This window comes from Sarcophilus harrisii, chromosome 4 (assembly GCF_902635505.1).
Source record: "Sarcophilus harrisii chromosome 4, mSarHar1.11, whole genome shotgun sequence".
In the NCBI taxonomy this organism is placed as follows: Eukaryota; Metazoa; Chordata; class Mammalia; order Dasyuromorphia; family Dasyuridae; genus Sarcophilus; species Sarcophilus harrisii.
The window spans coordinates 395066930-395093781 of record NC_045429.1 but is presented as its reverse complement, the minus strand read 5'-3'; the positions used below and the strand labels follow the sequence as shown (position 1 = coordinate 395093781).

Genomic DNA, 26852 nt, shown 5'->3' with positions numbered 1-26852 from the left:
CCCACCCCAGCTAATACTTCAACCCTGCAAAACATATTTTTCCTATCAAGACTTTCTCCCAATGAAATGAAAGATATATTTACACAATATTTAAGCATACTACCGTAAGTTAAAGTACTTTTTTGGATAAAAATATCATTAAAATCCAAGGTAGAATTATTTAATACACCAACATGTAATTATAGACACAAGCATTACTTATTGAAGGAAATTGTAAAATATCTTTCAAAAAAAATTGTTTTTAAGTCATTTGCCTCAGAGATAAGGAATGAATTAAATGCTTTTTGTTCTCTTCCATTCCAATAATTTTATGTTGTTTGCAGTAGTTTTTAAGTTTCCACTTCAAGTAACCATCTTTAGTACTTAATACCATAAGGAACCTACTTTGATTATAAAAGTTTTTAGAAAGTATAAGAACTGTCATTATTTATGAAAGGAAAAGGAATACGTCGAAGATGTTTGGAGCCAAATGAAATTACCCCAGGTAGTCTTTGGGGCTACAGTTACCAGATGTTGCTATTCAATCATTTCAGTCTTGTCTTCAGTCTTCAAAAATCCATTTGGGTTTTTTGATTTTGTTTTTGTTTTTGTTTTTAGCAAAAACACAAAATAGTCTGCTGTTTCCTTCTCTAAATCATGCTATAGATAAGCAAACTGAGATTAAATGACTTGCCTAGAGTCAAACAAGTAGTAAGAGTTAGAGGCTGGATTTGAATGCATGTCCCCTTGACTCCAGGCCCAACATTTTATCTACTGCACCACCTAGCTGCCTTCAGTTTCTTGTAGAACACTATTTTGAGGATTATCATCTTGGCATTAAAAAAATGAAGTTCAATTCCTACTTCAACACATATTGAATATGTGACTCTGGGCAGGTCACTTAACTTCTCAAGTCTCCAGGTATCTAGGTTGGCACAACAGATTAAGTCCTTTATCTAGACTTGAGACTTGAGTTCAAATCTAGTCTCAGATACTTATACCTATGTGACTCTGGGTCATTTGTAAGTCATTTAACTTGCCTGACTCAAGACTTCTTATCTAAAAAACAAGGATAATACTACCTGACTTTCCAGGTTTATCATATAAAGTGAGACAGTATATTTAAGATGCTTTGCAAATATAAATTCCATTTATTATTGTTGTTGTTATCACATTCACTTCCTAATCTTTCTCTTCTCTGCCCCTCCCCCCCAGAAATTAAACCCTTACCTGTATGTGCAAAAATGTGTGTGGCAGTCTTTTTTGTAGTGGCTAGAAACTGGAAATTGAATGGATGCCCATCAATTGGAGAACGGCTGAGTAAATTGTCGTATGTGAATGTTATAGAATATTATTGTTCTGTAAGAAATGACCAGCAGGATGAATACAGAGAGGCTTGCAGACTTAAATGATTTGATGCTAAGTGAAATGAGCAGAACCAGGAAATCATTATACACTTCAACAACAATATTATATGAGGATCAATTCTGATGAAAGTGGCTATCTTCAACAATGAGAGGATCTAAATCAGTTCCAATTGATCAGTAATGACCAGTACCAGCTACACCCAGCGAAAGAACAGTGGGAAATGAGTGTGGATCACAACATAGAATTTCCACTCTTTCTGTTATTGTTTGCTTGCATTTTTGTTTTTCTTCTCAGGTTATTTTTACCTTTTTTCTAAATCCGATTTTTCTTGTGCAGCAAGATAACTGTATAAATATGTATACATATATTGTATTTAACATATGCTTTAACATATTTTACATGTATGGGACTAACTGCCATCTAGGGGAGGGGGTGGAGGAAAGGAGGGGAAAAGTTGGAACAGAAGTTTTTGCAAGGGTCAATGTTGAAAAATCACCCATGCATATGTTTTGTCAATAAGAAGCTATAATAATAATAATAAAAAGTTAAACCCTTAAAATAAAAACCCAAAAAATAAAAAATGAGAAAAAAAATAGTTCAGCAAAAATAACCAATATGTTGGCTAAGTCTAAAATTACATGTCAAGCCCATTTCTTCAAAGGTGAAAAGATACTTTCACATCTTTTTAAGTTCCAAAAATCATTCTAATTTTATAATATTCAGTTCTGATTGTTTTATCATTATTTCTATTTATGTTGAGGCAGCCATTGTTTATACTTTTCCTCTTTCTGCTTATTTTTAGTTTGTTTTCTCATGATACTCTGGATATAGTATGCTCATCATTGCTGATTGTACAATAACAATATTCCAATATATCCATATACCAAAAATATTTAACTATCCCCCAGTTAATAATCATATATTATACTTGTTACTACAAAAAAAAAAAAAAAAATGCTGCCATAGTCCTTTTTTGTAGTGGCTAGAAACTGGAAATTGAATGGATGCCCATCAATTGGAGAATGGCTGAATAAATTGTGGTATATGAATATTATGGAATATTATTGTTCCATAAGAAATGACCAGCAGTATGATTTCAGAAAGGCCTGGAGAGACTTACATGAACTGATGCTGAGTGAAATGAGCAGGACCAGGAGATCATTATATACTTCAACAACAATACTATATGATGATCAATTTTGATGAACATGGCTCTCTTCAACAATGAGATGAACCAAATCATTCCATTTGTTCAATAATGAATAGAACCAGTTACACCCAGCAAAAGAACTCTTAAAAATGAGTGTGAACCACTACATAGCATTTCTAATGCCTCTGTTTTTGTCCGCTTGCATTTTTGATTTCCTTCTCAAGTTAATTTTACCTTATCTCAAAGTTCAATTCTTCTTGTGCATCAAAATAACTGTATGGACATGTATACATATATTATATTTAACATATACTTTAACATATTTAATATGTATTGGTCTACCTGCCATCTGGGGGAGAGGATGGGGGGGAAGGAGAGGAAAAGTTGGAACAGAAGGTTTTGCAAGGGTCAAAGATGAAAAATTACCCATGCATATATCTTGTAAATAAAAAACTATAATAAAAAAATGGTACATAAATTTAATACATTTGATATCTTGCTACATTTGATACATTGCTACATGATACATTTTATGGACATTTTAAGTCACTTTCTTAGGATGATTTTAAATTACATTTTAGAATGTCTGGACCAGGTCACAATTTCACCAATTATGTATTAGTGTGTCTTTCTATGAGCTTTCCAAAAGTGGCTCTCCTTATCTTTTGTTATATTTTCTTTTTGCTAGATATGAGATGAATTCTTAGAAGTGTTTTAATTTACATCTTTATGTACTCATTTAAAGTATTATATATGGTTCTCAATAGTTAGAGAAGTCCATTTTCTTGACAGAATTTGACTTCCTATCACGTGACTGAGAATAAACTAAGTCATGCAGCAAAAGATAAAATGTTAAGAGAATACATTTTAACAATGAAAAATCTATAAAATAACATTTTTTAAAAAGTAAAACCTAGGGTAATTTTAAAATAATTGTAAAAAACTAGAATTTTATTACCATAAGTGAGCTCACATATATTTAGAGGGCCAGGATTAGCATTTTGTCAAGAAAAGAGCATTGAATTTGGATTTGAAGGACTTAAATTTGAATCCCAACATTCCATTTGTATGGATTCAAATCTCTTGATTTCAGTATCTTCTTTTATAACATTTTATAATATTATACATATTATATATAAATATTATAGATATATTATATATGTATATTATATAATATTATTTTATTATTTATAATATTAATTAGTGAGATGATATGATCTCTAAAATCTTTTCTGGGTCTGAATCTGTAATATTTTTGGTTGACTGATCCTGTGATTTTCCTGTAGCCAAAACAATTAAAGAGAACTCTAGAAATTCCTAGTTGGTAGGGTCTTGAAGAAGTGAAGGGCTAGAGCAAGAGTTCTTAACATGAGATCCAGTTCAGGTATTAACCTGAATTATTATTATTTTTTATTTTTTTGCTGTATTCAATATAATTGATTTCCTCTGAAACAATGTTTTGGGATTTTTTTTAAAATTAGGTATTTTAAAACATATTTTGAGAAAGGGCCCATAGGCTTCACCACAAGACCAACAAATCCATGACAAATAAAGAATTTCAGGGCCAATCAGCATTGGATTAAATCTAACAAGATGAAATTCAATAGGGATAAATGAAAAATGTTACTTGGATACAAAACAAAAATCAACTTCACAAATAGCACTTTCTTTTTTTATAGGTAATAATGCTGGACTTGGGAGTTGGGAAAACCTTGTTCAACTCCCACGTTAAACACTTACTAGTTATGCAACCCTAAACCCTTAGTCTCAATTTCCTCATCTATAAAATGGAGATAATAACAGCACTTACCCCAGGGTTGTTATGAGGATCAAATAAGATAATATATGTAAAGTATTTTGCAAATCTTAAAAGAGCTATATAAAGTCCATTAGATTTATTGTGTTGTAATTTATTGTTGTTATTATTATTATTCCTTTCCTTCCCATAATTATAGTGACCCTTTATATATAGGTCAAATATTCATCTAAAACTTATTAAAGAATAAGATATATCAAAACTTCTTAAACCGTGGATTGCAACCCTGAATGTGGGGATTGTGAAAAATTTGGCAAAAGTAAAAGGTTTCTCAATGTAATGACCAAAAATTAATCCAAAATCAAACACATATTGAGTCCAAGATGTTTTTGATAGTGCTTGCCCATGTTGCATTGAGCAACTTCACTGGAGTCTTGGTTATGAACATGCAAGAGGCACACTTTGCCATGCATATGCACAAATACTGTCAGAAATGCCTCAGCTCAGATTCAAGAAGAGATCCCATTAAAATTTCTCAGGCAAATAGAGGTTGAGAATGGAAAAACTTTAAGAAGCCCTAAGATATGGCACACAATACATATGGACAGGTTGAACAAAAAGAGGAGATCTGTATTGCCTTTAAGAAAATGAAAAACTTTTTTAATGAATCCCAAACTTCAGGTTCATCTTTCTAATACTAACATTCTACCATTGTTGCTGAATAGCAGCAAAATGAGGAATACAACTATTAGCTAGGTGTTAGCCACTAACAGCTAGGCAGCACAGTGCAAAATATTTGTTCTCAGCAAGATCTAAATTCAAATTCTGTCTCTGATACTAGCTGCATAACCGTGGGCAAGTCACTTAACCTATCTGCCTCAGTTTCTTTAACTGTAAAATGAATATAATAACATCTACCTCTATCCACAAAATAACATTTGTGAGGATCAAATAAGATAATATTTGTAAATCAATTAGTACAGTGTTTGACTTAATAAATGTTTCTTTCTTCTCTTCTTCCCTTCCCTCAAAAGAATTAAAAATGAATCCCAATATTACGGTTCTATAAGAAATGATTGGCAGACTGATTTCGGAAAAGCCTAAAAAGACTCACATGAACTGATGCTGAGTGAAGTAAGCAGAACCAAGAGAATACTGTCCACAATACCAAGATTATGTGATGATCAACTATGATGGACTTGGCTCTTCTCAACAATGCAGTGATTCAAGGAAATTCCAATAGAACTGGGATAGAAAATGCCATTCACATCCAGAAAGAGAATTATGGAGACTGAATGTCAATCAAAGCATAGTATTTTCACCTCTTTTTCTGTTTGCTTTTTTTCTTTCTCATTTTTTTGCTTTTGATCTGATTTTTCTTACACAGCATGAAAATATGAAAATGTTTAAAAGGATTGCACATATTTAACCTACATCATAGATTGCTTGCTGTCTTGGGAGAGAAAAGATAATAAAAGGAAAGAGAAAAATTTGGAATACAAGGTTTTTCAAAAATTAATGTTGAAAACTTTATATGTATTTGGAAAAATAAAATACTATTAAGAAAAATTTTCCTTATGAGGAAAATGGAAAGCGTATGATGAGATTGAGCAATCTCTAATATATAACTAATGAGGCTTCTTATGTCATCAAAGAATTATTAAAATGAAGGGGAAAAAAAATGAATCAGTCATGTGTCAAGGGATGGCAGATAGATGGACAGAAAAACAGCTAGTATTCTGCTGGTACTCTCATTATTTCAGGAGAAAATGAAAAAGACTTCCAGCACATTGGATATCTTCTATGATGAATCTACAGCAGGACATTACAATAATCATGCAAGATAGACTGCAAGGATGAGTTGCATACCTGGAAGGAATTTCCAAATCACTGAGATCACTGAAGAAAGTATGGTGTAATCTGCTGACCTAAACTTAATTTCTGCCAAAATACTTTTCAATTTTCTCAACAATTTCTGTTAAACAAGGAGACTTTTCTCCAGTAATTTTTATTCTTTGATTTAACAAACATTAAACTATCCTGTTCAACTGTTTCTGAATCTTATTTGCCTAATCTGTTACACAGTCTGCTTTCAGAATTAAAGTTTTAATGATTACCACTTTACATACCTTTTTTTTTTTGCTACTTTACATTCCTGTTGAGATATGAAGATGCTATACTTTCTTTACTCCTTTAAAAAAAAAAATTCCCTAGAGATTATGTAGCTTTTCTTCTTCCAAATAAATTGTTATTATTTTATCTAATTATATAAGGTAAGTCTTGGTACATTAATTAGTAAAGAATTAAATCTGTACAGTACTTTAATTTAGATTATGTCATCAATTTTAAATCATCAAAACCTATCCATGTATAATCTCTTTCCAAATATTTGTATTCTTTCATTTTTGTAAAGAGCATTTTGCAATTGTTACAATGTGAGTCTTGAGTGGATAGTTATACCTAGCTAATTTATGTTTTTTTCTATTTCAAATGAAACTCTTCCTATTAATTCCTATTAGTTTTGTTAGTACACTATAGAAAGGCTGATAATTTTTATGGATTTATTTTATATCCTAATTCTTTTAGAAATTAGTAATATTCTTAAATTAGTCTTTGCTGACTCTGTAGAGTTTTCCAATTGAACTATCATATTATCTGCAAAATAGCACAATTCTGTCACCTCTTTGATAATTTTTAAAACTTTAATTTTTTCCCTTATCTTACTGCTATATCTAGCACTTCTAGAACAATATCAAATGATATTAAGGTGAACCAAAGTTTTTGATTGTGAACATAACTATGTTTTTAATAAATATTTTCTATCTTTTCCATGGCGAAGCTTCTATTCTCTGCTCATCAATTCCAATTTTACTTTGTGTTGATATTTAAAGGAAAAGCCTTGGGCTAGAAATAAAACCTAGCTTTTAGTCCCAAGATATGCCTTATCTCAGCTGAATAGCCTAAGCTAATCCCTCAACTCCTGTGCCTTAATTTCATCATCTGTCAAATGGAAATAACTATTCTTTCTAACCTCAGACAGTTATGAGAAAAAAATTAGATTATATGAAATTTATGTAAAAAGTACTATGTAATGTAATTTGTCACTATGATCATTTTGCACATATTAAAAAAATCTTACTACTGTCAACCAATAAGCATATACATCTATATCTAAGAACCAGAATTTAAGTATTTTAAATCCTCACATACCTCCAAGGTTCAAGAACCCATTTTGTTGCCCAAGTATTTTAGCACTTCTCCTCTCTATATGTATTGTGGTTTCCCATTTCCAGAAACTTCACTTTTCTTAGCCCTCAAACACCAAACTGAGCAGACAATATTAGGGCTAAAGAGTCAAGTCTGGGGCTTGAAATAGAGGATTAGAGTCAGAAACTAAGGCTGTGAAAAGATACAAGGCTATAATTACTAGTGCTAAGAATTACAAATAGAAACCCAGAGATTTTTAAAGTGGATGAGTAGAATGCCTACAAAAGTCACCAATGTCATAAAAATATTAGTGAAAGAAGTTCACTATTTAATCTTACTGTCATTCTTACCTAATTCCAAATCTCTTTCTCATCCAGGCACTTTTGCTCTATTTGCATTATATAAAGGTGTATTTCTCCTCTCATTTTGAAAATATACTTATTTGGCAAAAAAATAAAATAAAATTCACAATTTCTAAAGTATATTTAAAGTGTTATTCTCCTACAGTAAGAAAAGTAATTACCATGGATTCAAAGAAGTTTCTGAATAGATACATTTTCTTATCTGATTTCACAATGCAAATTACAATTTGAAAGCTTAGCACCAGGCTTAGTAAATACCAGCAAGTTAGCTACCAACTGGTAAATTGTTGGCCATGGCAACTCATAATTAAATATACCTCAATTCTTTGAAGCCACCTTCCACCCCTATAGATAAGTAACAAGAAGAGACAGAAAATTCTAAGAATGACAGATTTTAGACCATTTGAGAACAATAAATTAACTCATAGTACTATGTCTTGGAATAAAGATCAATCTCTGGCTGACAGTTCAGACTGCTCAAAGTTTTTATTAGACAACTTGCCAGTTGAGAGACAGTTCGAAAAATTAGCTCAAAAGTCTCAATCTTGTAGATATTTTTTAACATCAACTAAAAGGAAAACAGGAACTTTATAAACACAGGACAATCAAATTCAGAATGTCTACTGGACTCCAGACATTCTTAAGTACCAAAACTGGATATAATAAGGTTCCTAAAACAAGGGGAAAAGCTGTACAGCAAAGGACAAGCACCTAAGATTCCCATGTATTAATAAGCTAGCTTCTATAATGCCCATGCTAGGACATAAAAATGTGGAACACCTATGGAAAAATAGAGCAATTTAGGATTAAAGAGGTAAGAGATTTCTGGAAATCAGGATATATGCTCTAACTTAATTTTAAGCCTAATGGAAGGCAATTGGGGGGGGGGGGGGGGGGGGGGGGAAGGGAAGGAAGTTGGCTTCTATAACTAAACATATTACTGAAGATACTAATCATAGCACTATTGATATTCTTACTACAAATGAAAGCAGAAGACAAGGAAGTTTCAATTGGAAAGATGGCTGTCAGGTTCTCCTTAAAAGGGTAAAGAAAGGAACTATCAGAGTTGGTCTACTCAGTAAGTCAACAATAAAAGGAAAGAGCACTGTTTGTCTTTGCCTCTAATTTTTCTGATGCATATAAACAAATAAAACCATAAAGATAACAATAGCTAACATTTTATAGGTCAAGGATTAAAAACTGATTTATATAAATGATCTCCTTTAAGCTTCACAATAACCCTGTGAAGTAGGTGCTATGATTGTTCATATTTTAGAAATTACTCAGTTCATAGAAATTAAATGACTTACCCAGATAAAGGTTACCTACACATTCTGAGGCAGAGTTTAATGTAATGGGCTGAGGCTTGCTTGAGTGGATGCACTGAGGTCCCAAGTACATGAGGCTAAATAGTAATTGGACTATACTCTATTAATATACATGATTGGATAAAGAATGGTCCCTGCCCACTCTCTGTGCAAGTCCTGATGTGTTGTACAGGAAATGACGATTTTGGTGGGTGGGGGCAGAGAGAGGAACAGGAAGAGAAGCTGGGAGAGATTGGGCCTGGAGTCCATTCTCCTGGCTGCTGGTCTTGTGGCTGCGGGTCTAGCTAGCTTCTTGACTCAGCTGCACACATTGCTATCTCCGATTCTCTTCCACCTCCGATCCTTCTTCACTGAGAATAAAGACTGACGATTTTCCCCTAACCTGAACTCCAGACTCCTGCTGATTTTAAAAATACACGGTCTTCACAGTTTAAGTTCCGTTCCTTGTCAAGTCAAGCTATTTTATTATATATATATATTTGTTGTCAAAATTAAAAGTTAAAGAAATTCTACTAAAAAAACTCAAGAAGAACCTCTGAAACAAGAATTTGAATCATAGGATCATAATTCTAATGCTAGAAAGGACCACAGAGGCCATTTAATATAATTCCCTCATTTCACAAATGAAAAACATGAGGTAAAGTAAGATTAAGTTATTTGCCCAATATCACACAATTAATACATATCAAAAGGGAAGAATTATAAGCCAGATACTTTGACTCCAGAACCAATGGTCTTTCTAATTGCACCATGATGCCTACTAGTCAGGATATATGTTGATATTTTAAATTTTGATAGGTTAGCCCAATCAGTAGCTTTAAAAAATGTGTTTCCTATAAAATGAGTTTTGAGTACAGTACAGGTTTGACCACATCACTTAAAGCTAAAAGAATCTATTAACCCTATGTATTGATGCAAAAGGCAATGTTTCTGATTGAGCAAAAAACAAAGACTGCCTTTATTTATAGTAATTTTAAAATATTCTTAGAAAGTAATTTTCATAAAAATTCATGTAAGTTATCACTCTAAGTGTGAGGAAGATTTTAACAAAAATAAACTGGGAAAGAAAGAAACATCTTTACACATATGGAAGCAGTGATTTTCATTCTATTTTATCTCACACAAATATCTCCCTATATATGTACATAATCTAGTCCAAGTCTTTCTCTTGAACCCCAGTCATATTATCACCAATTATCAACTAGTCAATTCCAGACAGACATCTCAAACTCAACACAAAACTAATTATTTTCAAAAAACAAAACAAAATCTGTAAGAAATGACCAACAGGATGATTTCAGAAAGGCCTGGAGAGACTTACACGAACTGATGCTAAGTGAAATGAGCAGGACCAGGAGATCATTATATACTTCAACAACAATACTAGATGATGACCAGTCCTGATGGATCAGGCCATCCTCAGCAACGAGATCAACCAAATCATTTCTAATGGAGCAGTAATGAACTGAACTAGCTATACCCAGAAAAAGAACTCTGGGAGATGACTAAAAACCATTACATTGAATTCCCAGTCCCTATATTTATGCACACCTGCATCTTTGATTTCCTTCACAAGCTAATTGTACAATAATTCAGAGTCTGATTCTTTTTGTACAGCAAAATAATGTTTTGGTCATGTATACTTATTGTGTATCTAAGTTATATTTTAATATATTTAAACATCTACTGGTCATCCTGCCATCTAGGGGAGGGGGTGGGGGGGTAAGAGGTGAAAAATTGGAACAAGAGGTTTGGCAATTGTTAATGCTGTAAAGTTACCCATGTATATATCCTGTAAATTAAAGGCTATTAAATAAAAAAAAAACAAAAAAAACAAAAACAAAAAAAAAACCTTTCCTTCCTAAATTTCTTCTTTGTATGCAAAGCACTCCCATGGTTCTTGTCACTCAGGTTCACAACTTCAAAAGTCAAGACTTTACTATGCATTCCTCCTCACACTCCATATAAAATTAACTGCAGTCTTATCAATTCCACTTTAGTATTGTATCTCACATCCTTCCCCTTTTCTCCACTCACATTATAGCTGTATGAAGAGTTTGGAAAGGAAAAAGACTAGGGGCAGGGAGACCAATTAGAAAGCTATTATAATACTTTTAGGTGAAAAGCCTATATTATAGGTTGTGACTTTTCATTCTAGGTAAACTGGTCTTAATTTTCACATTATTCTGGCTCCCCTTTGTGCTTTTACATAATATGTGCCCCATGCCTGGCAAAGACACTCTTCTTCACATCTGCCTCTTAGAATCTCTCTAGTTTCCTTAAAGTTCAACTCAAATACATCCTATAGGAAGCCAGTTTTGATCCTCACAAGTTGCTAATGTCTTCCCTCCCATCATTATAAAATTATTGTTTTCATATACTCATTGCTTCACCCAATAGAATGTAAGTTCCTAAAGGGCAGTTCTTCTATTTTTGTCTTTAACTCTCTAGAACCTAACACAATGTTTTGAAGGTAATAAATACTTGTTGAGTATGTGAATTTAAAACTATAATTTACAAGGTACAAATCAGACTTAGTAGAGGAAGCTCCTGACTTATAGCAATGAAATTACAGGTTAGGTTCTTCTTTTTAAGCCAACATCCATAAAAAGGAAAATATAAATTTTTCCCTGTTGGGAAGTAGAATAAATTCTAAAGGGCGAGCAAAGTTCAATAATTTCCTTTTTAATAGCAACAAAATGTAAGTAATACATAAACCCAGTACCAATTTAAAAATACTTATTTCGTTAAAAAAAAAAATCAAATCTCAGTTCATACAAAATAACTGAATCAACATGGAATGATTAGATTCAAACTCAAGATTCTGTATCACTACATTTTTATAATAGATATTTATATAGCATTTGAAGATGTATAGTACTTTATTATAATAAGGTTTACATATATTATTTCACTTAAACTTTAAAATAGCCTGAGACAGATACTTTAAATACTAAATTATAATTCCTACTTTACAGATGAGGAAAATGAGAATAAGAAATTATGTGACTTTGCTTATGATCACACACAAAAAAAACCTACTAGATTTCCCCTATCCAATAATTTTTTCACTATTCCACACTGTTCTTTGCAATATTGAATCTATTTTGTGGCAAGCTATCTGTCTCTCTCTCACACACACACACACACACACACACACACACATACACAAAAACCCTGGACCCTTCTTCAATACAGCAAAATAGCTCACTATTTCTGCACCTAAACTACAATCCTTCTCTCATATTGACCATATTCCAGCGACAAGAGGAAGAAATGTGCATTGAAGCGTCTAGTCAGTAGAGAATATCAAAGAGGGAGATGATGGCTGCAATTTCTGCTCCCTACTCCGCCTTCATATGTAATTTGGGCACTAACAATGGAAGCTATAAGGCTACCCTGTTCTCTACATTAAAAAACACCATTACATTCAGGGAAATGTCCCACTTCCAAATTAACTTTTCAGAAACAAAAAGTGTTATGATGTTATACTAGGTTCTTTTATAATTCAATTACTTATTGATGCCAGAATACTGAATTAAATTAATTAGGAGGCATGGCTTTAAAGTCACGCTCAATTTAACAACTGATAAAAAGTCCACAGTGTCCTCATTATTATAGCACTGTTCTCTTGTTTTTCCACATTTTATCCCAAGTCAAAGACTCTTTTCTTTGTTTCTCTCTGACCCAGGCTACATTTTTCTGTTTCTCACGCTTGTACTTACAATCTAAAAAAACTACACCCTTCCTACTCAAGACACATAACTAAGAGGCACAAAAAGGTGAAATGGAAATATCCTTATGTCTTTAAGTAGTCTACAAAAAGTATCAGTGTTTTAAAAAATTACAGATGGTAAAAAAAAAAAAAATAAACATTTGGGAAGAGAATAGGCTGTAGACAATAAGGAAATAAAGCTAAATTAAAAAGAAAGGATAAGAGAGGGATGAAAGAACATTTATCAAAACTATAAGCACCTTGAGGGTCTGGCAATTATACTCTATAAACCACGCTCTCTTCCACATACACATACCCCTATTTTGATAGAGTCATAATTGCACATTACCAATGCTAAATAATGAGGATAAAAAACAGGGAATAAGAAGGGGAAAAAAAGTCTTTTTTTAAGTAAGTGGAAAAAAATTTCCTTTCCTTCCTTTTATATAAATGAGTCAACATAACTTTTAACCTAAAAAATCATGGAAAATGATTCCATAAAACACGCCTCTTTCCTTGTTGGAAAATCACCTTTCTCTAATGATGCATTTCAATAGTCCATTAATCACTCAGATGTACCAAAAAACATCCCCCTCCCATAATGCCTTCTCTCCCCCAAAATATAAAAAATTTAATTTTTGGTTTTTTCAGTTATAAAGGGAAAGAAGCTTCTAAAACCATCAGAACCCAAACTTAAATTTACTTTTTGCAATCATGTGGATAACTATCCTGGTATGTATATTTTCCAAATGACTAACCTAGATAATTGTTATCTATGCTAACCATTTCACCTAACATTAGTGCTTTTCCCAAGTATTATAAAGCATTTCACTGCTAATTTGTCTCTCTAATTTTCATTTTTCACCGTTTCTTAGGCAGCAATGTGGTGAAGTTGGACAACATATTAGGCCTATAGTGAGAAAGCCTTGAGTTCAAACTGGCCTTCAGATCCTAATTGTGTGATCCTGTAAAGGAATATAGCTTCTAGGGGATAGAGAAGTAAGGAGGTCCTACCAACCTTAGAGTGCTTCTGTTCTAGCAATCTGCCTGTCAATGATTGTAAAAGTCTTCTGGCCTAGGAATAGAACAATATTTCTTCCCTCTGATTTTAAGGAAGATATATTATGGATCCTATGACCCTCTGATTTTAGAGTGCCATTGTTCTGACAATCTGTCAATGATTCTAAATTCTGCCCTTAGTATAATCCTAGATCTGCTGCTCAGTGATAACCAAATTCCTGAGATTACTTCTCAGTTCTACCTCTAAACCATAAAATTAGCATATCAATGATATGGAGAAATGGAGAAGTGTGTCTCCTTTCTCTTGGTCCTTTGCTAAATTCTTTTGGAACTTAGCTCTGCTTCAATTGGTGTTACAATTACAATAAACTTTGTCATAGACTTGGATATGAGTTCAAGCCTGCAATTTGAGACACCTCACACACAACACTGGTCTTCAATCCCCAACCTTCTGGATTCCTTCCCAACCTTAACATTTGGTAGCCCAGTACAGGGAGAGCCTGGCTTCCCCTTCCTTGTCAAGGTAAGCCCCCCATTCTTTTTCTCCCTCAATCCTATAGCTGGGAGAAAGCTTCTCTGGGTCATCATGAGCTCCATGTTTAGCAAGTTTTCCTTGATTGAGGATGCCCAAATTTGGAAATTCTTGCAATTTTCAGCAAAGCTCCTAGGGAACCTTTGCTATCTTTTCAACTTCTCTGGGACAAAAGAGGAGAAGTGCTATAGGATGGCTTTTGGCAAAGAAATTTTATGGCTTTTAGCAAAGATGGGACAGTCCTCTTGTGTCATTTGGTCTTTGTCTCTGTGTAGAATGTCTGTATCATGTTTGTTCTGTGAGCTAGATTTTGTTACCTGAAAAGATTTAAAATGCAACTGATAAGGTTTAGATTTGGGGAACCCAAATGAAAGTAGGGTTTCTGGTGGTCAGGGAGTTAAATGAGGTCTAGTGACAGGTTCGGGGTTCAGGGTAGGTTTCGGCACAAGGGAAGGGAGTTTTGGGGACTCCCTTCTGGTGGCACAGAAGTTCCCTGTAAAGGAATTTACAGACCCAAAAACCTAGATTGATAAAAGAAGTTTATTATGGGAATTGGAAGTAAGGTTAAAGTATGGTTAGGGAAATAGGTGAGGGTAAAGAGAGAATGACACTGGAAAGAGTATTCCAGTGGGTAGAGGCCCTTGGCTTGCCAAGCATACCATAGCATGGCATGTTTGGAACCTCTGCAAAGAGAGGATTTTAGTTTGGCTCTTTTTATAATGAGAGATTTAGATAAAGGGGGCAGTCGATGGAGTCCCAAATTGGCTCTTCCCTGGTCTTAGCTAGGGCTAGAATTTGAATTAATTAACTGAGCCCACCCCACCCAGATAACAAAGATAAAACTGTTTATCCTTGGGGTGGGGTCCCTCACTGAGGCAGAGTTGAAGGAGATTTTTTCCTTTAAGGATTTTCAGAGTTTCGGGGTCCTCTCTTTACAACCAGAAAGAAAAAAACTTCTATGCTGGGATGCTGGTATCCCAGTAGAATGCTGGGAAAGATTTCTTAATATCCTTGATTCCCACACCTTTTTAAAAAGAGAAAAAGCCTAACTTTTTCCTGTGGACCTCAACTCACCAAAATAAAGTTATCTAATTAAAATTAAAATAATATCTTAACAGATTCTCAAAGTTTTGAGAGCTGTGATTAAGAAGTTTGGCAATTAGTCACTTTAAGATTGCAAGAAAAAAAATCCCTGAAACATTTGAGATAATTCCAAGAATTTACCCCATTCTGACAAAAAAGAAAAAGAAAAAAAAGCTAAGTAAATAGCAACTTTTTGCTAATTTTTTCTTGACTCCTAACTTGTCCGGAGTCCCCTTCTGCTCCTTTGGGAAAGCAGCCCAGAAAGTATTAAGGAACCTTCTCTCTTTCTCCACTCCATTCCCCAAGAGACCAGAGTATATCGCGGTTGTGGGGATCGCTAAGAAGATCAATATAGCAAAGTCCCTGTTTGCTAACTTTTCTCATCTCAGATCAGATTTCAAAAAAAAAAAAAAAAAAAAAAAAAAAGCTAAAGAACTGTAGGGAAACTCAAATACTACCTCACCTATAGAAATAGGGGAAGCAGCAATAGCCATGGGGATTTATGGGGATAGCTATGGGGATAAGTAGTTTTTTAAAAGTAGCTCTAATCAAAGGCCACTAATATGTAAATTGTAATCTATTTGCATTGATAGTGTTAACATTGTTTGGGAACTTTAGGAAAACAGAAAAGCAGTTTACTACTACTTTAGACTCTAGGAACAAACTGCCTGCTTTTAAGTTATCTTGAGTCAGACTTCTAAGGGCCCTGTCAGCAAAAACTGGCACCTTAACCCTTTTCCTGACGCATAAAACAAAAATGGTTTGTGTGAATTGGAAAATAGCCAAATGGCAATTCAGTTTGTCTAGAACGTTTAATCAGAATTTAGGGAAAATTTAAAATTTTAAAATCTATCTCAATTTTAAGAATTGTCTTATTTTCTCCCTAAAACAAAAGGGAAACATTTAAGGGAATAGAAATTTCAGCTACAACTATTTGGCTACTAAGAAAATTCTAAAATTGTTAACTAAGTTATTTGAAATTATTGTCATCAGGTTAAACCTAAAATCGGTAATTACTGCGTGTGAAACAAGAGGGATAAGGTGAAAGTCTCATCAGTTCACCTCCACAGAGTGAGAGGAGGTATCAAACAGCACAGCTCATGAAAACATTAAGAATAGTTGGGATGGGCAATAGTAAGCTCAGCCCTTTCTCTGGGTTCTCTGCCAATCCTTCCCCTTAATTTATAAGCTTGCCAGTTTTTTTGAAACTATCACGGTAAGGAAGGTCATCAGCCCTAAGAAATGAGCCTCTTTAGGATTTATAGTTTCTAAATAAGGGATATGTTTACTAAAAATTTATAAGCTTGTTTAATGATTGATCCTTTGTACCAGGATGTTTAAACATATAAAACATGTTAAACAAAATCTCCCATGTATATAAGTTGTGATAAACTTTTAAAAATAAGATATCTAGCCCTAAGGTGTGATTAGTAGAATTTGCTATTAGAGATAAAATCTCTTGGGACTGTCACTGATACTTTGAGTTTTTAATTTGATTGTCTGATCATTGTCAGTAACCCATCATTCAACAGAAATGCCATAAGTTACTCAGAGGAATGCCTTCCTGAACTATCATAGTTAAAATCTCATCTGGCCAAGAGCTGGAAGAACAACCTTAACTTCTGCTTAAAGTATGATCCTTCTGACTCAGTTTCCCAGTTGTTTCTTCGTTTCCCGCATGATTATTCCTGAGTCTGGCTATGAGATGGAATTGTTACTGCATGTTGTCAAACAGAGCTAAGGATGATTTATCTTGTCATGTATGTGCTCTCAGGCTGAAGCCTGAAAGACCTATTTTGACTCTATTATAATTATGTCCCTGTTTTTTTCCTCTTATAGAAAATTTCCATAATCAGAATAAATGGTCAGTAGAAGCCATGAACTCAGTACAAGTATCCCAGGGGACACAATGGTTTTCTACCTTGTATCTTTTTTTTTTTTTTTAATAACTTTTTATTGACAGAACCCATGCCAGGGTAATTTTTTACATTATCCCTCGCATTCACTTCTGTTCCAACTTTTCCCCTCCCTCCATCCGCCCCCTCCCCCAGATGGCAAGCAGTCCTATACATATTAAATAGGTCACAGTAGATCTTAGATACAATATATGTGGTGCAGAACCAAACAGTTCTCTTGTTGCTCAGGGAGAATTGGATTTAGAAGGTATAAATAACCCGGGAAGAAGAACAAAAATGCAAGCAGTTTACATTCATTTCCTAGTGTTCTTTCTTTGGGTGTAGCTGCTTCTGTCCATCCTTGATCAATTGAAACTGAGCTAGATCTTCTCTTTGTCAAAGAAATCCACTTCCATCAGAATACATGCTCATCCAGTATCGTCGTTGAGGTACATCTCCTGGTTCTGCTCATTTCACTCAGCATCAGTTCATGTAAATCTCGCCAATACTCTCTGTATTCATCCTGCTGGTCATTTCTTACAGAACAATAATATTCCATAACATTCATATACCACAATTTACTCAACCATTCTCCAATTGATGGGCATCCATTCATTTTTCAGCTTCTAGCCACTATAAACAGGGCTGCCACAAACATTTTGGCACATACAGGTCCCTTTCCCTTCTTTAGTATCTCTTTGAGGTATAAGCCCAGTAGAAACACTGTTGGATCAAAGGGTGTGCACAGTTTGATAACTTTTTGAACATAGTTCCAAATCGCTCTCCAGAATGGTTGGATGTATTCATAATTCCACCAACAATGTATTAGTGTCCCTGTTTTCCCACATCCCCTCCAACATTCCGTGTTGTCTTTCCTTGTCATTCTAGCCAATCTGACAGGTGTGTAGTGGTATCTCAGAGTTGTCTTAATTTACATTTCTCTGATCAATAGTGATTTGGAACACTTCCATATGAGTGGTAATAGTTTCAATTTCATCATCTGAAAATGGTCTGTTCATATCCTTTGACCATTTATCAATCGGAGAATGGCTTGATTTCTTATAAATTAGAGTCAATTCTCTATATATTTTGGAAATGAGTCCTTTATCAGAACCTCTGACTGTAAAAATGTTTTCCCAGTTTATTGTTTCCCTTCTAATCTTGCCTGCATTAGTTTTGTTTGTACAAAAATCTACCTTATATGTTAAAGATGCTTTCTTTTGTATACCATTGCAAAAAGACTCACGTCTTTTTGCTTTGAAGGGACAAATCCAGAAGAATATAAACCCCACTAATTACATGGAGGTAGCTCAGGGCTTCTGTGAAAGCCCCCACATATTTGGACTATCCAGTATGTAGATAATATGTTTAGCAGACCCACAGAGAGACTTTTCTGACTGCAGCCATAAAAAGCCTTAACTTTTAGGCCCTCCCCCCCAGGGCTAAGAAGTTTTTCTTTGTCTAAAAGTCCACAACTGCCTATCAATCTGTTAAGCATTTGAATGAATACTCCCTCTTGCTCTACCTCCCTCTTACAGCAAGAGGAAAAAGCAATCTTATCACTCCCTGAACCCTCCTCAAAGAAACAAGGAGGGCAAACTAGCTTAGAAACAACTACAACCAAGAGACAACTCACAAGGACAACACTAATTTAGTACAGAAACTCATTTGAAATATATTATGAAGATTACTATAAACAAATTAGAAGTGCAAAAGATAGTTTATCAGATTTATGGAGAAGGGAGGAATTTATAGCCAAAGAACTAGATAATATTATGAAATGCAAAATGGATAATTAAATTTAATTAATTAAATTTAGGAGATTTTAAAAGGTTTTGCACAACAAAACTAATGCAGCCAATATTAGAAGAGAAGCAGAAAGCTAGGGAAAAAATTTTTACAACCAGTGTTTCTGATAAAGGCCTCATTTCTAAAATATTGAGAGAATTGATTCAAATTTATAAGTCATTCCCCAATTGATAAATGGTCAAAGGATATGGATAATTTTCAAATCAAGAAATTAAAACCATCTATAATCTTATTTTAAAAATGTTCTAAATCACTATGGATTAGAGAAATGCAAATTAGAACAACTCTGAGGTACACACCTCTCCATTCTGGAGAGCAATTTGAAATATGTCCAAACAGCTATAAAAGTGTGCATATCCTTTGATCCAGCAGTGTCGCTACTAGGTCTGTATCCCAAAGAAATCACAAAAGTGGGAAAAGGACCCACGTGAACAAAAATGTTTGTAGCAGCTTTTTTTGTGATGATAAATTGGAAAATGAATAGCCCATCAATTGGGGAATGGCTGAATAAGTTATGGTATATGAACATAATGGAACATTATTGTTCTATAAAAAATGATGAATAGGCTAATTTTAGAAAAGCCTGGAAATATTTACATTAATTGATGCTGAGTAAAGCAAGCAGAACCAGGAAAACTACACAGCAACAGCAAGATTGTGCAATGATCAATTATGATAGATTTGGTTCGTCTCAGCAATTCAGTAATCCAGGGCAATCCCAATAAACTTTGGCTGGAAAATGCCATCTGCATGCAGAGAAAACTATGAAGACTGAATGTAGATCAACATAAACTATTTTCACCATTTTTCCCTTCTCAGGGTCTTTCATTTTGTTCTCATTTTTCTCTCCCAACACGATTCATATGGAAATATGTAAAAGATGAATGTACAATGTAAAATTTTAAAAAGCATTTACATGTAACTGGGGAAAATTTTTTAAAAACACATTTTGAAGGAGTTTAATAAATGATTACAATAATTATTTCTATACAAACTACTGAGCAACAATCAGAGAGGAAAATGAGTACACTTAGAAAAGCTAGGAATGAAAGCCAATTGAACCAGATAATCCCAAGTATATTTACAGATGAAACTGAAAGAAAACAAATATATATGAAATGGAAATGTTTATGAATTTAAGTTAATCATTTATGACAGTAGGGAACTACCACTAATTAACATTTTAGAAGCCCATGAAGAAGTAAAAAGACACAATATGAAAGACACCAATGAAGAGACAGTATTTGGTTCAGGAGATTGGGGTGTGTGTGTGTCTGTCTTGTCTGTCTGTCTGCGCGCGCGTGAGTGTGTCCCTTCATATGAGCAAGCATACTCGTATTCCCATGTCACATGCCTGCTTTGCGTTAAGCAAAATGAAAATAACATAAAACTATAGTTATAGAAAGTTGATTGCCTTATAGTTTGGGGTGAGCAGGGAGGTTGTCTTAGTAATATGGGTTATCAGTGGACTATTCAAATACATGACTAGGAAATTATTTTAGCCAAGCTTTCTGTAGACTTTTCAAATGCACTGGTTTTCATTGTTTTAAGAAGCAATGCTACGTTTTAACAACATTCTATTTTCCTCCATGGTTTACAAGTGAATTTATATTCTAAAACAATGTTACCCTAGGCTGTGATTTTTCTCCCCTGGAAAAGATCAAGTATTTGCTGATTTGGTTTTCTTCATACTTGTCTGACCACTGTATCTCATTCTCCTTTACTGACACATCTATAATTCACATCCCATCTCCTAATTATGAAATCTCTGTCCCATGCTATCTTTTCTTCTCTCCCTACATACTCATCAAGTCCTATGGGTTTAATCATCTCCATACACAGGATGTACATATGCATGTATATAAATGTATATGTATATAAATGTATATGTACACATACATATACATACATAAACATACATATATTTCTAATATAAGGAAATCTGGTGAAACCTATGGGCTCTTTCTCAAAATGTTTTCAAATACATTATTTTAAAAATAGGATTAAAATAGAAACCAATTACAATGAAATAGTTATCAAAATATTTTTAAAAGAACTCATAGACCTCATATTAAGAACCCTTCCTGTAGCCTATCATGATCCTTTTGGACCTCGTCTCATCCACTGGATTAGCTCTCCCTTAGCTTTGTGTCATCTGCAAAACTGATGCATATGCCATCTATGCCTTTGCCTTTATCCAAGTCATTGATAAAAATATTAAATATGACAAGGTCAAGCACAAGTCTCCAGAGTAGCAATATTCCATTATATATTAAGACCAAATTATTTATTTATTCTTTTGAACTTGGTTATACAGTCTAAATCCATCTGATTGTTCCAATTCATCTCTCCATCTTCTCCTCAAAAAGGTATCAACTCCTTGTAGGTCATTTTTGTCATTTCCATTGAGTATCCATATCTGTTGACAGTTATATATTCCAAGTCTACTGCCTATTTTTTCCCTCTAATCTACTTTTTTCTCTCAATATAATTTTTAAAAATCACTTCGTTATCCTTGGCTTCTATCATTACCCTCTGTTCACTTTGAGCTTTAGGATGCTTGAAATAAACTTGACATTCCTGATCATACCACACTCCCATATTCACCTGCCATACTCAGTCTTGCTTCCCTCTTCTGTTCACCTTTTGAAAAATATGTATATGTGTATCTACATAGGTCTCTTCAAACATATCTCATTTCTTTTCATTATAACTGTTTCTTTTATATCTTCAGAATTTTATTCTTGTATCTCTCCTATCATTCCTGGGGTGACTTTCCATGAAATATTTTACTTGGGAGAATCCTATCTTTCCTCTGAATTCTTTGAAAATTTATTTTCTTAAAATGTAGGGTTCATTTTAATTTATATAGATTTTCTCTCCTCCATAACAAACTGTAAAAAGGAATGATCTCTTCTCCTCAAGCTTCCCATTATTTCCCACTCAGCAATTAATTCCTCCTTACTAGTGAGAATCAAATCTAGAAAAGAATTTCACCTTGTTGGTCTTCTCTATCTATTGAAAATACAAGTATTGGTAAAGCCAGTCAATAAGTTATTAGATGTTCTGCTTCTGACTGAAAGAGCTTCAACAGATGCCAGAAAAATTAAGTCCTATATCACTTGTATATCATAACTCTGTGTTTGTGATGTTTACCAAACTCATCTTTCTTCTTTCTGTCCTGGTGGTCTATAATTTACTCCTATGGCATTTTCTGCTTTTTAATTGACTTTCACCAAGTATTTTCCGTCATGTAATTGCATACTGCTTCCTATCATACCTCCTTTCATCTATTTTGCTTCTTTTGAATAAGATATATTCATTCAGAGAAGAGTAGTCTTGGGTTTCATTCCCTCGATAGTATCATCACTTTTTCCTGCCCCACTCACACCCTTGTGTGATACCATTGATGTAAAAACTCTTTAACAGTTTCTTGCTTCTAGACTTTCAAAGCATTTAAAATTTAGACTACTTTCCTAACCTTGTCATCATTTATTTTCCTTCTAATCCAAACTGGTTTCCCTATGTCACCCATTACTGAAATGTATTTCTACCTCACTTTTAAAAATACCTCTTTTCCTCCAACCTACTCCTCAAACTTCTGAATCATTTCTTTCCCCATTAATTATATATTTTAAATATTTGTATATATCTCCCTCAATAAAACATAGTGCTTATGGGCAAAGAATTATATTAGTTTTTCCTTTCAGAGTGCTTAAAATTTAGTAATAAATCCATGTTGAATGATGCAATTTGAGCCTCCTCATGAAGTCACTGCTTTTATATGTTATGCTTTTGCAAGAAACAGTGATAAATGGAAGTCAGTATCTTTATTTTTTTTCCATTTCCCAAATTGCAGCTCATTTCATATGAACAGGTCAGATTGAAGCTATCGCACCCATAAATGCTGCCTTCTCATCTGAAGCTTCTCTTCTAATTTTATGCCAATTGTAACCCTTTAACTAGTCAGTGGTATGATTATTCAAAGCCAGTTGTTTCTTTTCACAATTTTACATGGTAACTAGCCATTTCCTTTCTGTTTAGATATAGTCAATTTCATTTTTTAAAATGTTATTCAGTGTTCACCATGTCTAATGCCTTTCTAATGAGCTTCTAGAAGAAAATATCCATAATATATAGACATGAAGTTCTGAGAGGCTTACATATGTGGCACTTTGGGGCCATATTTATCAAGATATTTTTCAACATTCTTCTCAGTACTCATCTTCACACTGAAATCATAAAGAACCAGAGCCTATGCTGACTTGGTTTGGAGGATGTTTTTTTCTTTTTTTTTTTTTAGAGGATTTATAATCTCCCTACCTTTTAATCCTCCCTAGTAGATGATATCAAATAAACTGCAACTAATTTCATGTCAGTCATGCTTACGCTCAAATGAGAATTTGTGAATAAGCAACCAGTATTGGAAATAAAAAGTAAACAAGTGAAGAGAATAAATAGTAATAGTGGCAGGATGGTGAGGTACCCCTATTTTGATGACACAACTCCTACCAAGTTTTCTAGAAGAATATATAAACAATCCCACTGGAATATAGGAATCCCATACATATGCAAATAGACAAATGCCTTAACTCAAACACCCTTCAGTTCTTATTCCAAATATTAACAGGTGGCGTTTATATTTCTTTAAGATTTGCAAAGCATTTTGCATATAATTATCTTATTTGATTTTCCTAATAACCCTGCGAGGTAAGAGTTGGTGAGAGAAGGATGCCAACTTGTAACTTTGTCTAACTGACTCCCTGGGCACCAAGGCAGCGCACTGATGAAGGAAGCTTTTCTGTCAATGACGGCTTTGGAACCGGGGTCACACGGCCGCTAGTTGTTGGAACTCCAAGGCCAGCCCTTCCTACGGTGGGCTCTACAGAAATTATCGTTACCATTTTTCAGATGACGTCAGGATGATCGAGTGACCGAAATAAAAAAAATTTAAAAAAAAAAAAATCCGGGACAGCCGGCGCCAAAAGCGTGCGTTTGTTTGTTTGTTTGTTTGTTTTGCTCAGAACAAAATGCAAATGTAATTATAATATTAAGTGGATTATAATTTGTAAATGAATTGCAAAGATTAGTTAGAGCAAAGGTGCCTCCGTTCCTCTCCAAGCCCCCAAACTCCGCAGCGAGGAGGGACCTCCCCGAAGGCTGCATCCGAAGTAAAGCGACCTAACCCTAGGCCTGCGCTCAACCTACGGGATATTTATTCACTAGCTCCAAGGAAAAGTCCCGCAGCGGTTATTAACAGTCGGTCATCCCCCCCTCCCGGAGGCCCGGAGGCCCGGAGGCCCGGAGGCCCGGAGGCCCGGAGGCCCGGAGGCCGGGGACGCCGTCCCTCGGGCCTCACCTTCCCGCTCCAGACTTTCTAGGGTCGCTCGCGGAACCGCGCGGGGGTGGGGGGGGGGAACCCTAACGGGGGGCCGGGCTCCCGCCGGCGCGGAGGGGAGCGGGGCGTCGGTCACCTGAGCAGCGCACCACCTCCCATTCGTCCGGCCCACAGAAAATAGCCGCGAGAGCCGCGAGCTCCTCCCGTACCAGCTCGCTCATGTCGGCGAAGATGCCCCGCCCCTTCCGCCCTTCGCCTTGCGCGCGCCGTCTGCGCGGCGCCTGCGCGGCCGCCAGGGGGCGCGCTAGCCCCTCCCTCGGTTCCCAGGACCACACAGCCCACGTGCCAAGGCATCCAGAGCGAGAGCAGTTCCTCGGCTCCCCTGGCCTCCTAGAGTACCTCGTTCTACGTTTGCCTGTGGGGGCGCCACTGAGCACTAGACTTAAATGCAAATTCAGCCTCTGACGCCAGCCCTGGGCAAGCCAATTAACTGTCTCAGTTTCCTTAATTCTACAAAGAAGGTGAGGGAGGGAGGAGCCATCGCACCTGCCTACAGAGTTGTTGTGAAAATCAAAGGAGGTAACAGTTGTAACGCGTTAGATACTACGTAAGTGTTAGCTATTCTTAATCTCGTTATTATTAACCAGCCTCAGACACTGGGTGACAAATAATTTAATCTGTTTGCCTCAGTTTCCTCTTCTGTAAAATGGAGGTGATAATAACAGCATATACCTTGAAGGGTTATCGGGAGGACCATATAAATACTTTCATCCTATGCAACTCTCTGTGACCCTATTTGAGGTTTTCTTGACCAAAATACTAAAGGGATTTGCCATTTCTTCCTTCAGCCCATTTTACAGATGAGAAAACTGAAACAAGCAGGGTTATACAAGGAGTAAGTATCTGAGGCTAGATTTGAACTCAGGAATATGAATCTTCCTGACTCTATCTGCTGCACCACTACCAAATCTCCTATCCAACTTCTAGTGACATGTAGAGATGCTGTGGGACCCAGGATAAATCAGTTTGCCAAATGCCTCTGGTACCTTTCTCTTAAAGTAGATACATTCCTGAACTGCTGATCTGCAGGATACTTACACACAGATGAAATTATAGGTCGAGCCTGGAAAGAAACTAATAAAGCCTCGGGAATTCCCCTTGCTTTTCTGAGTAGGAAACAGATCAGGAGATAGGAAATTGATACCCATTTGTGCAAGTGGTAAATGTCAGAGCCTAGGAACCAATGTATTGATTATTTCCGACTTACCCCGTAAATAAACTTGTCTGTATGTAGTTCTTTGCATGTAACTCCTTAAGAACAGGAACTGTTTTTGTCTTTCTTTATATCCCCAATAGTAAATATATGTTTATGTGCACTTATTAAGTACATAGTAGAGGCTTACTAAAATGTTTATTGTCTAACTCCAAATTTAAGATTTTTTTCACTACAATTCTCTTGATTTTGGCTAATGGAACTAACCTCCCAGAGGAAAGGGATGCTTTTCCTGTCATGAGTACCACATTTGTTGCTGGTCTGGCTCTACCAATTAGAAATCATGAAGTAGATCATAGAATTTTACAGCTAGGAGAAGCTTTATTGTTATCTAATCCAGCTCCCTTGCTTTTAAGATAGAGAAACTGGAGTTCAGAGATATCCTGAACTTGCTTAATTAAGGACACTGCTGTGCACCAAGCTTTGTAGAGAAGAAAAGGCTGAAACTGCCTCCAGTCCTTCAAATTCTAGGGTGTGAAGCCAACAAATAACTTTTAATATGAGGTGCCCAATAGGTAACTTCTCAGCAGCAACAAAAGGAGATTTCTTAGAATTCCATGATCTTATTTCATAATATAAGTGGGAGGAAATTGCAAGGGAACTTAAAAGGAAATGTTTAGTAATAATAGCTAATCTTTAAGAACATTAAAGTTCATTCTCACAGTAAACTCTTAAGGTAGATAGTATTATTAGCTCATTTTATAAATAAGGGAACTGAGGATCAAAGAGGTTAACAAGCTTCCCAAGAGCAAGTATCAGAGAAAGAATTTGATAAAAGATCTTCTTGACTGCAAGGACAGTTCACTTACCAATATATTTTTTGCCTTTCTATATGTAACATCAAAATATGTGAAACTTTGTTTCACATTCTCTAGTTTCTGCTTGGAGCTGAGAATTCAAAGAGTGAATCAGGGATCTGAAAGAAAATGCTCAGAATTTAAAATGTAGAGGTTGTTCGATGAGACAATGGATACAAGGTAGAATGATGGATTTAGAGTCAGATCAACTCCTACTTCCATCATTTACTAGCTGTGTAA

The 26852-nt window shown here is 35.0% G+C and overlaps 1 protein-coding gene across 2 annotated transcripts in view; it reads right to left on the bottom strand.

Annotated features, from left to right (window-relative positions):
- Window positions 1–24800, bottom strand: part of RWDD3 (RWD domain containing 3) — a 30325-nt gene extending 5525 nt beyond the window's left edge. For both annotated transcript variants that reach the window (XM_031967118.1, XM_031967117.1), the window contains exon 1: window positions 24679–24800. In XM_031967118.1, coding sequence (XP_031822978.1) covers window positions 24679–24763 — 85 coding nt within the window. In that variant the 5' untranslated portion in view covers window positions 24764–24800. The remainder of the gene's footprint in view (window positions 1–24678) is intronic.
- Between the last annotated feature and the right edge of the window lie 2052 nt (window positions 24801–26852).